We start from the raw sequence: 15,904 nt of genomic DNA on the forward strand, positions 1-15,904 counted from the left end.
ATGGTTAATTTTTTTGTGTGACAGTGATTTTTTTAAAAAGTTTGTAAAGATACACACTAAAATATTATATATGAAATGTTTGTGAAGGATTTGTTTAGAAATTGTTTAGAGCAACTAGATGGGGTAGGGACTGGGGGAAGGCAAGTGGGTTGAGGTTGTGTATGAAACAAGATCGGGTATGTATCAATATTTGTTTGCAGCTGGGTGATGGATACATGGGTTCATTAAACTGCTGTCTCTAATCTGAAAATTTTCATAGTAAAAAGTTTTTTAAAAATCTATTTTTAGACATCTTTGGACCATTATTATAAATTCTTTAGTAATTCATTTCTGTGGTAAGTATTATCACTAGTGGACATTTGTGCTCACATCGAATCACTTTTTAAATTAAGGCTGTTTCTTTGTGTTCTGTCCAACAGCCTGGCACCAACATCTGTTCGCTTTCCCTTCCTCTTTTCTCAGCTGTCTCTTTCCAGATGTAGTGAATTGTATGCAGACTGACAACCTGGAACTAAAGAAGCTTGTGTATCTCTCTACTTGATGAACTATGCCAAGAGTCAGCCAGACATGGCCATCATGGCTGTCAACAGCTTTGTGAAGGTAACTTTTTCCCAGGGACTCAAGAACAGTCTCTTCTACCTCAGAAAACCTTTTCAGAAATGTCTCTTGATATGGTTAGTGTCTGCATTGCAAATAAGCAACCTCTGTTCCAAAAGAGGGCCTCTAGAGAAGTATTGGCCATTGAGTAGGAATATTCATGATTTAAGCATTCTGTATGCCAGAGTTTGTCTTCCAGTTCAGACCATATGGTGAGCCTTCTGTCAGCTGGGCTTGGTGCATCCTTGCCAGGTGGGAGAAGAAAGCCAGGTGAAACCTCACTGTTTTATCTTCCAAGGCTGACAAATGTTGGGCATATCATTGTAGTGTCAGTAACCTGGGGTTTTACCTATTTTATCTTTGTAGAAATTATGCTTATGGTTCAGACGTAGTGGAAATTACAGGAGCTGCCTTTTAATTTTGTTTTATTGAATAGGTCTTACAGTAGTTGATTAACTTTTTTGTTATTGTGGAAATTTTCAAACATATTCAGGTTGAGGGAATAGTATAATAAATTCCTAAATATCTACCTTGTAGTTTCAGTAGTTACCAACCTATGGCCAGTTTTGTTTAATTTAACTCTCCATACATGCTTTCCTGACCCCCACCTCCTCTCCTACTGGATGATTTTAAAGCAAATCCCAAACACCGTAAGAATGAAAAACTCATTTAATCAGCTGATCATTAAAGAAAGTCCTTAATATTATTGGATATCCAGTCAGAATTCTCCTGTCATTAGATTTGATGAACACAGTAATAAGGTTGTTCTTATTAGGATTTTTGTTTTTTGTTTTGTTTACTTCCTTTTCCTCTGCCTGGAATTTAGTCTACATTAAAAGCAAAAATCAGACAGCATTTCTAAAATTAGCTTCTATTAAATTGTTTTGGAAAATAAACATGCTTTCTTCCTTCTCATGGAATTTTTGTTCTTTTTCTGTGTTTAGCTACAAGGTACAGGATCATTGTAACATTACATTCTTTCCGTCTGGTGATTCATAGATGGATGATATCATTGGAAAGAATTTAGTTTACATTTTTTGGAAGTTAGCATGTGCATAGGTTTATAATGTTTAAAGAAATTTTTTAATATAGGGCAATTTAAGGGGTGTTCCTTCTTGGTAAGTGTTCTATTTGTACTGTATTTGGAGGCACTTGCTAGGAAAGGAGAATGTATGTTAATCAGGATTTCAGAGGGCCCTCTCTGCTGCTTCGCACAAGGAACTTATGTTGGGCACAAACCAGCTTCTAGATTCTACTTTGCTTTCTTGGCTGTAGGCTCCAGATATCCAGCCCTCTTTTCTCCCTGCTTAGTATTTGTGGAGTGGGACATATCTTTCCATTTCCTGATTTGTTGTTGTTGTTTTTGCGGTACGCGGGCCTCTCACTGTTGTGGCCTCTCCCGTTGCAGAGCACAGGCTCAGCGGCCATGGCTCACGGGCCCAGCCGCTCTGTGGCATGTGGGATCTTCCCGGACCGGGGCACGAACCGGTGTCCCCTGCATCGGCAGGCGGACTCTCAACCACTGCGCCACCAGGGAAGCCCAATGTTTTTATTTTTTATTAAAAATTTTTTTAAAGTCTTTTTCCTTATAGGCTATTATAAAATATTGAGTATAGTTCTCTGTGCTATACAGTAGGTCCTTGTTGGTTATCTCTCTTATATATAGTAGTGTATATATGTTAACTTTAGTTAAAACTGACTCTCCGTGAAATACTATTTGAAAGAGAAAAGATAGTTTGAAGTAAAAAAATTCTCACTGTTAAGTCCTAGGTTAACCTCCCTGAGTCTGTTTCCTCTTCTGTAGAGTGAGTGGTACCAACTTAGAGAGTCGTTAGGAGTATTAATTGAGCTCTTGCATAAAAAGCATCTGTGAAAGTGCCTGGCTTATGAGAGTTCATGAAGTGATGGCTGCTACTGCCATGGTTATGAAGTAGACATTAGGCAAAGGTTAACATTATTGCTACAATATTAATTTAAAGGGTTCTGACCCCTTTGATAGCTATACAGGTTCATATGGTAAAATCTTTCTGAGGGAATTAAAGCTAAACTTATTTCCAGACACAGATTTATTAGTCCATTATTTTGAAAGTAAACGTATTCAGAATGAGGAAGCACTTTGGCACGAGAGGAAAATAGCTCCTATGATTTCTTCACAAATAATCAGAGTTTTGAAAATTCTGTCTCACTAAATTGATATTTGCAAGAAAGATACACTTTTGGGTGATAGTGATAATTCTCTAGCTTTTGCCCATGCATTAGGATTTTCCCTCCTTACTGCAGTTCTCCTTTTCTCTCTTAGAGGCATTTTGAGGTATTCCAACTTCAGTTAATGTTTACACCAGAATCTGCCACTCCAGAGACTCTCTTGACAGCCCCGCCACATCTACTTTGCTTTTTGTTTGTGAGTTCAGGTCTCCTAAATCCTTTGGCTCAGCGCCTTAGCCCCTTTGATCTTGTCTTCTGAGCCTTCTGAGTTCTACCATCTCTCTGAGAATGACACAGAGAGATGGGAATGCCCTTCTTCCATTGCTCTGTCCTGTCTGCCAAAGCACAGACTACTGAATTAGTTAAAAAAACAAAACAAAAAAAACCCCAGAAACATATTTTCGTTTGTTGAGGGTTTTTCTGCACAAGCAGCATGCTCTCAGAACTTGGCCCGGTATGGCCTTTAGCAACGGTTCTAGTTAAACTGCCAGCTTCTTTTAATATGAACTTATTTTGGAAAGCTGTTTTATGAAAAGTAACATTTTTTTTTCTCAGAAAAAGTATGTATTTTAACCATGTGCTAGCCAGCATGTAGAAGCCACATGAGATTATGTGACAGTGGTTCTCAACTGGGGGCGATTTTGCTTCTTGGGAGACAGTTGGCATTGTCAGGAAACACTTTTGCTTGTCACAACTGATGGGAAGGTTGCTACTGGCATCTAGTAGGTAGAGTTCAAGGATACTTTAAACATCCTGCAGTGCACAGGGAGCCCCCTACAACAACATGAAGGACTAATTTGTTTTAAAAACTGAAGTAATGCCTGACATATAGTAAATGCTTAATAAATGACAGCTATTGAGAAACAGATCTAACGTGACGTACTTTCTGATTATTGTAATTTCTGTTTAGGCTTTAGAAGGTTTGTGGTGGTTTGCTGTCAGTCTGAGATGATAAATGCTGAAAAACTGAAGTCTCTCTAGATCACTTTGTAAATTTGAGAAGGATTTTTGTCAGATTATGTTTGTTGTCCTCGTGGGCAACGTTAAATCATCTCTTAATGACCTCATTTAATTTAGTACTTTAATTATATGAATTCTGTTATCCCTAAACATATATCAATAAATAGAAGAAGAGTTATAAAATTAAAATATTATACAGAAGCAAAATTAGAAATGCGTGATGCTCTTCATGCCCAGCGTCCATAAAGGAGTACCAGAGCTGGTAGAATTTTAGGCATGTATGAGAGTGTCAGTATGTGGTAGGCACTGGGTAAGAATGATGTAGGAGGTAACATGTTCACTCAGTCTGTGTCTGGATGCCCCAAGTAAGTAATGTTGTATTTGGTACTAAAAGATGAGTTGCTGGTAATTTCTGCAGGATCAGAGTGTTGAGTAAGTGGAATCATTGGAGGCTGCTCTGTTATAAGGGCAAGTGCCCATCTCAGTGCTTTTCGGTTTTTAAATTCTTGCAGAGGAAGGAAACAATTTTTGTTTTCCCTTATGATAAACTTTGTGGAGATCTTTTTATGTGTATTCTCACCTTAGGAATTTTAATCATCAGTTTTCATTTTATCAGTTATTACTAACTTAGTTTTTTTTTTTTTAAATCTCATTTTGGGGGCGGGTTTTTAGATTTAGAGAAAAGTTGCAAAGACCATACAGAAAGTTCTCATATACCTATCTTCACACAGTTTTACTTAATGTTAACATCTTACATAACCATGGTACCTTTGTCAAAACTAAGAAATTGGCGTTGGTACATCACTATAAACTGAAGTACAGACTTTTTTTCACCTGTTTCAACACAAATATCCTTTTGCTATTCCAGGATTCAATCCAGCATACCAAATTGCATTTAATCACTTCCTTTTATAAAGAGTTGACTCACTCTTTATGAAAGTATCTCAAAAACAGAAAAGTGCTTTGTAACTGTGAACTTTCTTTTTTTTTTCGCTCCAGTACTAACACATGAGGGTTAAAACTCAGGCTCTGCAACCAACCAGACTTGGATTTGTATCCTAGTCTGCCATTCTTAGCTTGGTGGTCTCCCTAAACATCTCAGTATCCTCGTCTACAAAATGGAGATTATAAACAGTGCCTCTATCATTGGAACGTTGTGAAAAATAAAAGAGGGCTTGCAAAGCACTTAATAGAGAACCTGGTATAGAGTAAGCCCTTAATAACAACAAAGCTTTCTTTATTGTATAGTGATCGTAGTGCTGGTTATTAATGATTTTAGAAGGGTTAATATTTCAACGGCGAATTCATTTTTTAAAGGTATTTAATTCTTTCTTTAAATAAAGCTGTTTTTATTATTTTTTATAATTTTATTTATTTATTTTTCACTGTGTTGTGTCTTCGTTGCTGTTTGCGGGCTTTCTCTAGTTGCAGTGAGCAGGGGCTACTCTTCCTTGCGGTGTGCAGGTTTCTCATTGCATTGGCTTCTCTTGTTGCAGAGCCCGGGCTCTGGTCTCACGGGTTTCAGTAGTTATGGCACGCAGGCTCTAGAGCGTAGGCTCAGTAGTTGTGTCACACAGGCTTAGTTGCTCCGCGGCATGTGGGACCTTCCCGGACCAGGGGTCAAACCCGTGTCCCCTGCATTGGCAGGCGGATTCTTAACCACTGTGTCACCAGGGAAGTCCCAGAGATATTTAATTCTTTTGTATACATTATTTAAAGCCAGACATTATTTTTTAGGGTGATTCTGAGGGCAGCTTATCTACAAATGAAGTAAATCTATTTACAGTATTACTTAACACATCATTGCAGGATTACTTTTAAAAGATAATTGTTCAAGGATATGCCTAAAGCAGTTTTCTTAGGCAGCTTCCTGAAAACTGGATCTGTTGTACATAGTAATTCAGTAGTGTACCGAAAGATCACGGCTTATTCATTTCTTAGTGTCCCTTTTAAAATGATCTCAAGGCTCTAATTTGGCAGGGGATTACTTAGTCTCAAAAGGGAGATAATGGTGTAATAATAAATTTTTTGTTTTGTTCATTTTGCAGCATGCTTTTGTGTGATTTTAGGGCTGGTGGGCCAAGTAACTCTTGGCTTCTTAGGAGTGCCTTTTGTCCATTTGTAGATATTTATTTGTAGTGTTTTAGCTTTGTGAATATTTGCATTTCATCAAAACACATCTTAAGCTACTTATGTAAGCCCCTTAACTAAGTAATGAGTTTTATTGAGTCTAATTTTTAAATCTTACTTGTTACCAGATATTCAGACTCTCTTGCTGTTAATGGTATGTGTTGACTCCACTAGGTAGATGTGTTCACTTAGCTTCCTCATTCTGGGAAAGAAGATGGGGAAAAAAACGGAACATTGCAGAATGTCATATGTAGTCAGCATATTATTAGTTGGCAGTCTGGACAGTGTCTTGGATTAAAGCATGACTGTAAAATTAACTGGTACCGTATAGTCATTGTATTCTTTTTTTTTTTAACAATGCATTTTAAAATTTTTATTTATATATTTATATTGGCTGCGTTAGGTCTTCGTTGCTGCAAGCAGGCTTTCTCTAGTTGCGGCGGGCGGGGGCTACTCTGTTGCAGTGCGTGGGCTTCTCATTGCAGTGGCTTCTCTTTTTTTTTTTTTATTAATTAATTTATTTTTGCTGTGTTGGGTCTTTGTTTCTGTGCGAGGGCTTTTTCTAGTTGTGGCAAGTGGGGGCCACTCTTCATCGTGGTGCGCGGGCCTCTCACCATTGTGGCCTCTCCTGTTGCAGAGCACAAGCTCCAGACGTGCAGGCTCAGTAGTTGTGGTTCACGGGCCCAGTTGCCCCGCGGCATGTGGGATCCTCCCAGACCAGGGCTCGAACCCGTGTCCCCTGCATTAGCAGGCAGACTCCCAACCACTGCGCCACCAGGGAAGCCCGCGGTGGCTTCTCTTGTTGCGGAGCATGGGCTCTAGGCACGGGGGCTTCAGCAGTTGTGGCATGTGGGCTCAGTAGTTGGGGTGCGTGGGCTTCAGTAGTTGCAGCACACGGGCTCAATAGTTGTGGCTTGAGGGCTCTAGAGCACATGCTCAGTAGTTGTGGCGCATGGGCTTAGTTGCTCCGCGGCATGTGGGGTCTTCCCGGACCAGGGATCGAACCCGTGTCCCCTGCATTGGCAGGCGGATTCTTAACCACTGCGCCACCAGGGAAGTCCAGTCATTTTGTTCTTAAGGAGATGATAATGACTGAAACATGCTTAGAATAAATGCCCTGTGCTTTAACGTGTTATTTGAGGCAACTCCATAAAGAAGAAAGTGAGATTCTGAACTGTTGCTGATTTTCAAGAGGATAAAAGTATGCAAATCACCTTTATTTTCCATTATAATAGTTTTGGTCAGTTATTCTACTGCGTTCAATTTATTCAAGTCTTCAGGGGCAGCAGCCAAAAGGATTGTAAATTGAGCGGGAAAATTGAAGTGTTTGTTCAGAGTGTTTGACCTTGAAGGTCATTGCTAGAAATGAAAGTCTTCTAAATATAGTTAATAGGAGGAAGTCACTATATTGGGAAGTGCTATCTTTCTTGGTTTCTGAGGCTATGAAAGTGAGTGAAATTAGATCATTCAAAGGGACAGGTAAATGTGTGAGAGATTTCTCCTAAAGGAGCTTCTGTCTGTGATACTCCACTCTCAATGTATATCTGGATTTCCTTCTAGAGTTCTTTTTTTACAGGATCATTTTTATTTTAATCATACCCACCACTCCAGCTTGCTCCTTAAAAAAAAAAAAAAAAAAAAATGAGGTCTGGTACTTCCCTGGTGGTCCAGTGGTTAAGACTCCACTTGCAGGGAAGAAGATCCCGCAAGCCGCAGGGCACAGCCAAAAAATAAAAATAAAAAAAGTAACGTCAAATTTATGTCCTCAGAATTGCTGCATATGAGACAGGGGTAGCTTATAAATCAGATTTTGTAGCTGGATAGTAAATCTTGCCTCTTTGAAGTGCTGCTAGGAGGTGATTATCTCTGAAATATATAAAGTAGGAGAATACATTTTTTTCCTTGTATAAATCTGCCTGGAAATAATGTTTTGGTTATATTATTCTCCCCAGCTCCGATTTTTCTTTCCCTTTCCCCCACTTGATGTTCACAGCTCTTGGAACTTCTATAAATGCAGGCGGCAGAGTGATTAGTACTCAGACACTAGAATCAGATACAGGCCTTGAGTTTGTTTCTTTTTTTCTTTTTTTTTTTTTTGTGGTACGCGGGCCTCTCGCTATTGTGGCCTTTCCCGTTGCGGTCCTGTTGCGGAGCACAGGCTCCGGACGTGCAGGCCCAGCGGCCATGGCTCACTGGCCCAGCCACTCCACGGCATGGGCACGAACCCGTGTCCCCTGCATCGGCAGGCGGACTCCCAACCACTGCGCCACCAGGGAAGCCCCAGGCCTTGAGTTTGTATTCAAGCATTTTACCTTTCCAGCTTTGTTGGCTAAGCAGGTCACTGAATTTCTCTAATCCTATTTATAAATTCATTTTTAAAGCCTATTTCTTTATCTGTAATAGGTGGATTTTGATAGCAACTACCTTAGAGTTGCTGGGAAGGTAAATGTCATAGTAAGTGTTCAGTAAGTTTTAGCTATTATTGTCTTTTATCTCTTTGTCCAATTCTATTAGGTGTAGTATAAAGTAAGTCAAAACACAAATTGCTTACGTTAAAAAAAAATTCAGCAGACTCCAAGGGTCCACAACAAACTGTCAAATTGAAGGGAAGTCTGCAGTTAAGGCAGAGAAAAATTTGTCTAGTATTGAGTGTGATTTTACACACACACGTGCACGCATACTTCTGTATGTATATATATGTTTGTGTTTAATATCTGTAAAGTATACATATTATGTTAGGTTTACAGGGGGTAGGGGTGGTATGGGGAGGAGGAATGTTTCATTGCAGTCTTCCAAAGAACAGAATTTACCATAATTGGAAGGCAAGATGAATTAAAAAAAAAATTTCTTTTGATGCTATGGGATATGTTCCTTTATAGCCTAGATGCCAGCTCTTTGTAAATCAACCAATGTGCTGAGAAAACTCACTTAAACCCTATTTATAAATCCATTTTTAAAGCAAAACTTCCTTTAGAAACCCCTTTCTTTCTTGGGAACTCCAGTTTTTCTGAGATTATAATTAAAAGGCCATTGTTCTTTTCATGGCAGTGTTTCCTAAAAGAACTGCCAGTTTTCTAGGGGGGGAAATGTTATGCATGTTAGTCTTAGTTCACATTCAAAGTGATGGTACAAGAGAAAGAGACATAACCTTTGTTTTAATACACTAGTAAACCAGGGCAGTTACTGCAAGAGTCAGATTTTTTCTTTTGATAATGAATTATTGTTTGGAGAAGGCTCTCTGGGAAGAGGAAGTAAATCATGTTTCAATCCATTATTTTTAAAGTTTATTTTTACAAACAGATAATATATGTACTACATTCTATACAAAATTCCAAAGAAACACAGAGACAGGTGAGTTGTCCTGTATACCCCAGCTACCCAGCTGCTGTCTTGAAGTCAGTCTTTGCCTGCTTGAGATTCGATGCTCATTTTAAATTTCCATTAGAGTGAGAGAAGCATGGCTTACTGACCAGGAGAACTCTAAGCGGCTCTTTATGGGCCCACCTCAGTATATTTCTGAAAACTTAGCAGTATGAAAGTGAAGATTAGGAGATGAAAGCGGAAAGGTAGAATAGAAGGAATTTTAGAGGAATAGCAGTGGAGTTTTGTTATTGGGGGTGTATCTCCTCTGGTCAGTCATTGGTGCAGTGACCATTTGGCAGTGATCTTTTTTCCCCATGCAGACTTTTCTGAACATAATCATATAATCTGATCTCTCTGGATCTTTTAATTAGATTTACTTTTCCCTGTTTCTTTTCTTGTTTTCATGTGATAATTGAAAATTGCCTGTTTTACCACCAGAACATATACTTCATTAGCTGCATTATATACGTGGTTTAATTTCCAGTTACCTGTGATGTTAGCAGAGGAGTTCTAATTGTTCATTCTGTTCAACATTTCCTGTTAACAGACCTCATATTTAGTTTTTTTTAACATTAAAAAAATTTGACTGGCAGAAATGGTAAGTTGTGACAGGACATTTGTTTTGGACGAACTGGTAACCAAGAGTGGGCATGTGTTGGCAGCAAGAGAGGAAAACAGGCATTTGTTCTTCCAGTGTGACATTTTGATCCTTTATCCTGTAATCCAGTGTATTAAGTGTATTATACAGGGGAAACACAGTACCTTTTCCTTGCATGTAAAGCACTGAGATGATGGAGATTATTGTTTCACTTTTCATGCTTTTTAATTTTTACTAAAGGCCATGCTTGATGGTGTGGTTGGCAAAGAAAAATTAAGTCAGGAAAGAACCTCATGCATGCTATCATGTGATAGGTGAACTAGATAATCCTTCTCGATTTGTCTTAATAACAATAAAATATTATATCCATAATCATACTTACCAAGTGAACCTTTGATTTTTTTTCATCTTGGAATTTTTTGTCCTGATCACTAAGTTATAACTGAAAGTGATTCCATTTGTGGCATCATTATCTTAGTTAATGGATACTGTCATGAATGTATTATTTGATTTAAAAAGCCATATTCTCTAGAATTTATCTTCTAGGTAAAATCATATACTGGGATAATCTGCAGAGTACCCAAGTGATATGGATATTAAAATCAATAGCTAAACTGTAACCATTATGTTTCTTCTCTTGCTAGTAAAAGGATAATCATACAACTCTTAGTTTCTCAAGCTTTTAACAGGGACTTCAGTCAGAACTAAAAATGAGTTGACATTTTTGAGAATCTTTTCAATATACATAATTAATGAAGCTGCTACCTATTGCATCTCATTTATGCTTACAGAATATTTATATATAGCCTTACTGTGCTAATATTTAGCGACAGCTGAGAGCCTCACTGCAAAATGTGGTTTTAAATTCGTTTGTAGAGAGCTATAGTTTTTTGTCTGTTTTGTTTATTTTTGGGTGTTTTTATAATCTTAAAATTACTTTAATCATTCATTGGTTTTAGGTTTCTTAGTTAAATTAGACATAATCTGTAATTTTGATAAAGTGTCCACTTTTTTTTCTTGCAGCTAGTAGGGATTTCTGGGTCTATTAAGTCAGGATACAAGTGTACTTTCTTATATTTGGTAGCAATTTTTCATTTATCATACTTCCTGAGTTAAGGATACATTTGAGGTACCATATTTCATTGATTCTAAGATGCATTATTATTTCCTCTATTACGTAGAAAGAAAAATACCTCCTATTAAACTGAGATGCCATTGATTATTAAATATATCCCAACTTCAGAGATGTTAATATGAAAAACTGTGCAACTTAGTCTTGATGAATTATGGTAATATTGCCACCTTAACTTTGTATAAGGCTTTGCAGAAAGCACTTATACATAAGTCATCTGATTTTATCCTCAAACTAAAGCTAATCTGTGAGGTGGATTAAATTATCCCATTTTCAGATGAGGAAATTGAATTTCATGGAGATTCTGTGCTTTCCTAACATCATGTTACAGTGAACTATGGTTTCAAGGTCACATTTTCTTACTCTGAGACTTAAGGTGTGATTGACACCTGAAGTATCACCTCCCCACCCCCCAGTACATGCACGCCCATACACCTATAAAATTGTTTGGCCTAGATTTTTCTTTCCGTTGCCTAATGTATATGTTTCATATTTAAACTTCACTGTTTTGTGTTTTTTGTCATGTTTTGGCTGCGAGGCATGTGGGATCTTAGTTCTCCAACCAGGGATCGAACCCATGCCCCCCTTCAGTGGAAGCACGAGTCTTAACCACTGGACCGCCAGGGAAGTCCCTAACCTTCACTTCTTTTACAGTTGTTCATGTGTCTTAATTCTACTGATAGTGTTGACTACTATTAAAATTATTATTGTTTTAATAGTAAATCATGAGGGACTCTCTGCTAATATGTGAATTGTTTTAATTCTGTGTTGCCTGACCATGAGGAAGCTATATATGCCATCATTGGTGGTTTATTATACATTTTGAAAGCAGTATATCTCTTTCTAGCTGACTGCATAAAATGTTCAGGAACGGTTATGGGTTGAGATCTATGAAGTGATCCAGAGAAATAGTTGTACTGTTCTTGACAAATCAAGGTCATATCTGCTTCTTTCCCAGGTGGTGGCTAATGCTGTAGCAGCATTATCTGAAATCAGTGAATCTCACCCAAACAGCAACTTACTCGATCTGAATCCACAGAACATTAATAAGCTACTGACAGCCCTGAATGAGTGTACCGAACGGGGCCAGATTTTCATCCTGGACTGCCTGTCTAATTACAACCCTAAAGATGACCGGGAGGCTCAGAGGTCAGTCTGTTTTTCTGGATAGTATCTAGGAGTCTTGCCCGGTTCAATAATTTCTAGTAAGTCTGTATTAGAATAAGGGTCTGTTACGTTGGGAAAAGCAGTGGCTTATGGGATATATATTGCTATCCTGTGGTATTTTCTCAATGTATTTAGGAACATTTTAGGTGGTAGAGTAAACCATGCAAAAAATAGCTCTTCCTAAGAGGAGATGTGTATTTTTCATTTCTTCTTTGAACAGTGTAGTTACAACCCTCTGAAAAACTCTCCCTCATCATGGTCTCACATCTCCCATACAGCAATTCCTAGCCATTTGGCAAACAAAGGTTTTTTGAGTGTCTCTCACTGTAGTAACAAAATTTTCGTTCTTTTAGATACATAGTAAGTGGCTTGATACTAGTTATTGAGCTGTCTTATACCTATAATTAGTACTAGAGAAACTGTGTTGGAGCCAGCAAAATGTATGATGTCTTCCGTTAGATATAGGAATCTCATCAGTCTGAATTTGGAGAAGATTTTGGAAGGCACACCTGGACAGTTCTGCTCAGCTCTACCACTTTAGTGTTGCAGATTTTCTTTGACTATCAGATACTGACTACTAAATTTCATATACACATACATACATTTTAGTTTACAGAATTGGAGGTATCATCAGTTTTTATTGAGCATTTTGTGTATATAGGCACTGTACTAGGCAAAATAATTCTGAAGAATTGTTGGCTCTTCATTTCATTTTATTTTATTTATTTATTTATTTATTTTTGTGGTACGTGGGCCTCTCATCGCTGTGGCCTCTCCCGTTGCGGAGCGCAGGCTCAGCGGCCATGGCTCACGGACCCAGCCGCTCTGCGGCATGTGGGATCTTCCCGGACTGGGGCACGAACCCGTGTCCTCTGCATCGGTAGGCAGACTCTCAACCACTGCGCCACCAGGGAAGCCCTGGCTCTTCATTTTAATTATGATAGATAGGAACCTTCCTTGCCCAGCTAAAGCTTGAGCTACTATAATGTAAGTGCTCTTCACTTGTCTGGGAAATTGTTCCCTCTGGATTTAACCAAAGCTCACCCTGATAGTTTCTTTCCATCACTGAAAGTACAAATATCTTCTGGAAAGAACTTTACATACAATTTTATTTTCTCTTGGTCATTGACATCTCACACTCATTCACTCAGCAAATATTTATTGAGCCCATGTTGTATGCCAGGCATTGTTCTAGGCTCTGAGGATATAGCAGTGGACAGACAAAAATCATAGCTCTTATGGAACACTTATTCTGAGGGATAGGGCAGAAGTATATATAATATGTATACGTAATACAGCGTATAATAGGTCAGATGATGATAAGTGCTAACAAGAAAGATAAAGTAAGGAGGAGATCTAACAAATGCTGGGTGGTCAGGAAAGGTCTCCCTGAGAAGGTAGCATTTGTATAAATACCTAAAGGAGGTCAGGGAGTCAGCCAAGTAGATACAGGAGGAAGGGAGAAAAACACAACTTACTTACCTTGTGTCCTTAACTGAGTCAGCTAGCCACTCACGTTGCCTAAGAGCTATCAAAATTAGGTTAATTTCTGAAGAACCCTCAATGGATAACTAAATATTCTATATTTTATGAGACATTTAAGTGTAGGTGGCAGGGACTAGGAGAAGGGGATGAGGTTGAGAGAGTATTGCAGTGGTGGTGTGTTGTTAAAAACAAACAAACAAACAAACACCCTTCCCGAGATTCCCTTATTATGCTGAATGCAAGAGGTTGGGTGGTTTTCCCTGTCACCTCATCTCCTTCTGCATCTTACAGTGAAACTTCAGCCACAGTTGGTTGATATCTCTCACTATGAAATAACTCTCAGAATGCTTAATTTGACTTCCTATAGGCTGAGGAGAAATGGGCTGTGAGGCAGGGAGCCCTTACATAATATGGGGAGACAGAGAGGACTATAAAATAGGAAGGTAAATGGTGTGAGCTTCAGGTGTTTGGGGTATTGGCTAGTTCCCTTCCAGTTTGAACATCCCTTATTGCTGGTTTCCTAAAGTCTTCTGATATCCCTGCTGTGTTTGTAGTTTGCTGGGATTGAGGCGTCCACAGTGTTGGATCCCAAATTTACCTATGTATGGAGTTTTGACTTTTCTAACTGATTTTCTAATTTCTGAGCCATGGGAACCTCTGACAACATTACCTTATAGATTGGATTGAGCAAGGAAATTATAATTTAAGGCACTAATTTTCATTTTCTGTCCTCAGTATCTGTGCGCGGGTAACTCCTTGGCTATCTCACGCCAACTCAGCAGTGGTGCTTTCAGCAGTTAAAGTCCTAATGAAATTTCTAGAGTTGTTACCCAAGGACTCTGACTACTACAATATGCTGCTGAAGAAGTTGGCCCCTCCACTTGTCACTTTGCTGTCTGGGGAGCCAGAGGTGCAGTACGTCGCCCTGAGGAACATCAACCTGATCGTCCGGAAAAGGTTGGGAAAAAATGAATTGGTGATTAAAGTGTTTGTAATTTTGAATTAAACTTAATAACATCATTATTAAAGAGGACTGTGTTAAAACTCTGTTTAATGTGTGGAAATGAAAATACTGTATGGTAGAGCAACTTGCCCAGGGTCAGGAGGCTAACAGTTGATTTTAGAGTGTTCCTACAATGAATGCCTGGTGTTGCTCTACAATTTAGTTTCTTTTCTGAAGGAACTCTTAGTTGTATGATAGCTAGTGTCAGCTTAATATGGTTCAGGCTGTAATGTAGATCAGGTTGTTGTTCTTCCAGTGGTTCTTCTTGGCAATATATACTTTACTCCTTAAAAAGGATAAAAATAGTCTGCCAGATGGATCTGGTTAGAGGGGTGTAGAGGAAGTTTGTGAGTTTTTTCCCTGGAGTGGAGCGTGTGAATGGAGAGCAGAGGAGCACAGGTTAGGTGTTAATGCAGACTCAGAAGGAATATCAATATACGCCTCACCTTCCTTATCTTGTGTTTCTGTGTACCACAGGCCTGAAATCTTGAAGCAGGAGATCAAAGTTTTCTTTGTGACGTACAATGATCCCATCTATGTGAAACTAGAGAAATTGGACATCATGCTTCGTTTGGCATCCCAAGCCAACATTGCTCAGGTCAGACTTAAAGTAGATTCAAGTTAAGATCTAATAACTTAGATCTTAAGATCTGGCCTTCAGAAAAACCTAGGCCATGAAATTGCTGTTGGAGAATCCTTAATGATTGTTCACTTCATGGATTTTTAACAGGTTCTGGCAGAACTGAAGGAATATGCCATAGAGGTGGATGTCGACTTTGTGCGCAAAGCTGGGCGGGCCATTGGACGGTGTGCCATCAAGGTGGAGGCAAGTGTCCTGTGGTAGTTGTGATCATGTTGTGGCACTCTGGGTATTCTCTTCACCTCTTTCCTTACATTTTTAAGTTTATCAAAATAATAAAGCACGTTGCTAAAATATTAAAGAATTTTTAATGAAAAACAGCTGTCTCTGGTCCCTCTCTTTCCCGAGGGAATCATGTTTAACTCTGTTCCTAGTTTTAGTTATTTTGATTACTTCCATATCTCTAATATCCTTATGCTACTATTTATTGATTTACCAATTGTAGACATTGTCTATTAACTTTCCGCTATGAGAGAAGCAACTTGGTTCATATACTCCATCACTCCTACTTCTACCCTTCTGTATAGATCCCCTGTATAGTTGTATCATGAGGTTTTTGTTCCTATATTATCTTTGTAAATTGAGATAATATACCTTTGTTTCTTGTTCTATCAACTAGAGTCT

General features: G+C 38.6%; 1 protein-coding gene across 1 annotated transcript in view; it reads left to right on the forward strand.

Moving 5' to 3' along the window:
* Positions 1–15,904, forward strand: part of LOC309838422 (AP-2 complex subunit beta-like) — a 79,676-nt gene that overhangs the window by 17,930 nt on the left and 45,842 nt on the right. Inside the window, 6 exon segments of the mRNA XM_082679479.1 lie at positions 463–529; positions 532–600; positions 11,944–12,134; positions 14,373–14,594; positions 15,118–15,238; positions 15,371–15,466. Coding sequence (XP_082535605.1) covers positions 463–529; positions 532–600; positions 11,944–12,134; positions 14,373–14,594; positions 15,118–15,238; positions 15,371–15,466 — 766 coding nt within the window.

Source organism: Grampus griseus (assembly GCF_964374135.1).
Source record: "Grampus griseus genome assembly, chromosome: 20".
Taxonomy (NCBI): Eukaryota; Metazoa; Chordata; class Mammalia; order Artiodactyla; family Delphinidae; genus Grampus; species Grampus griseus.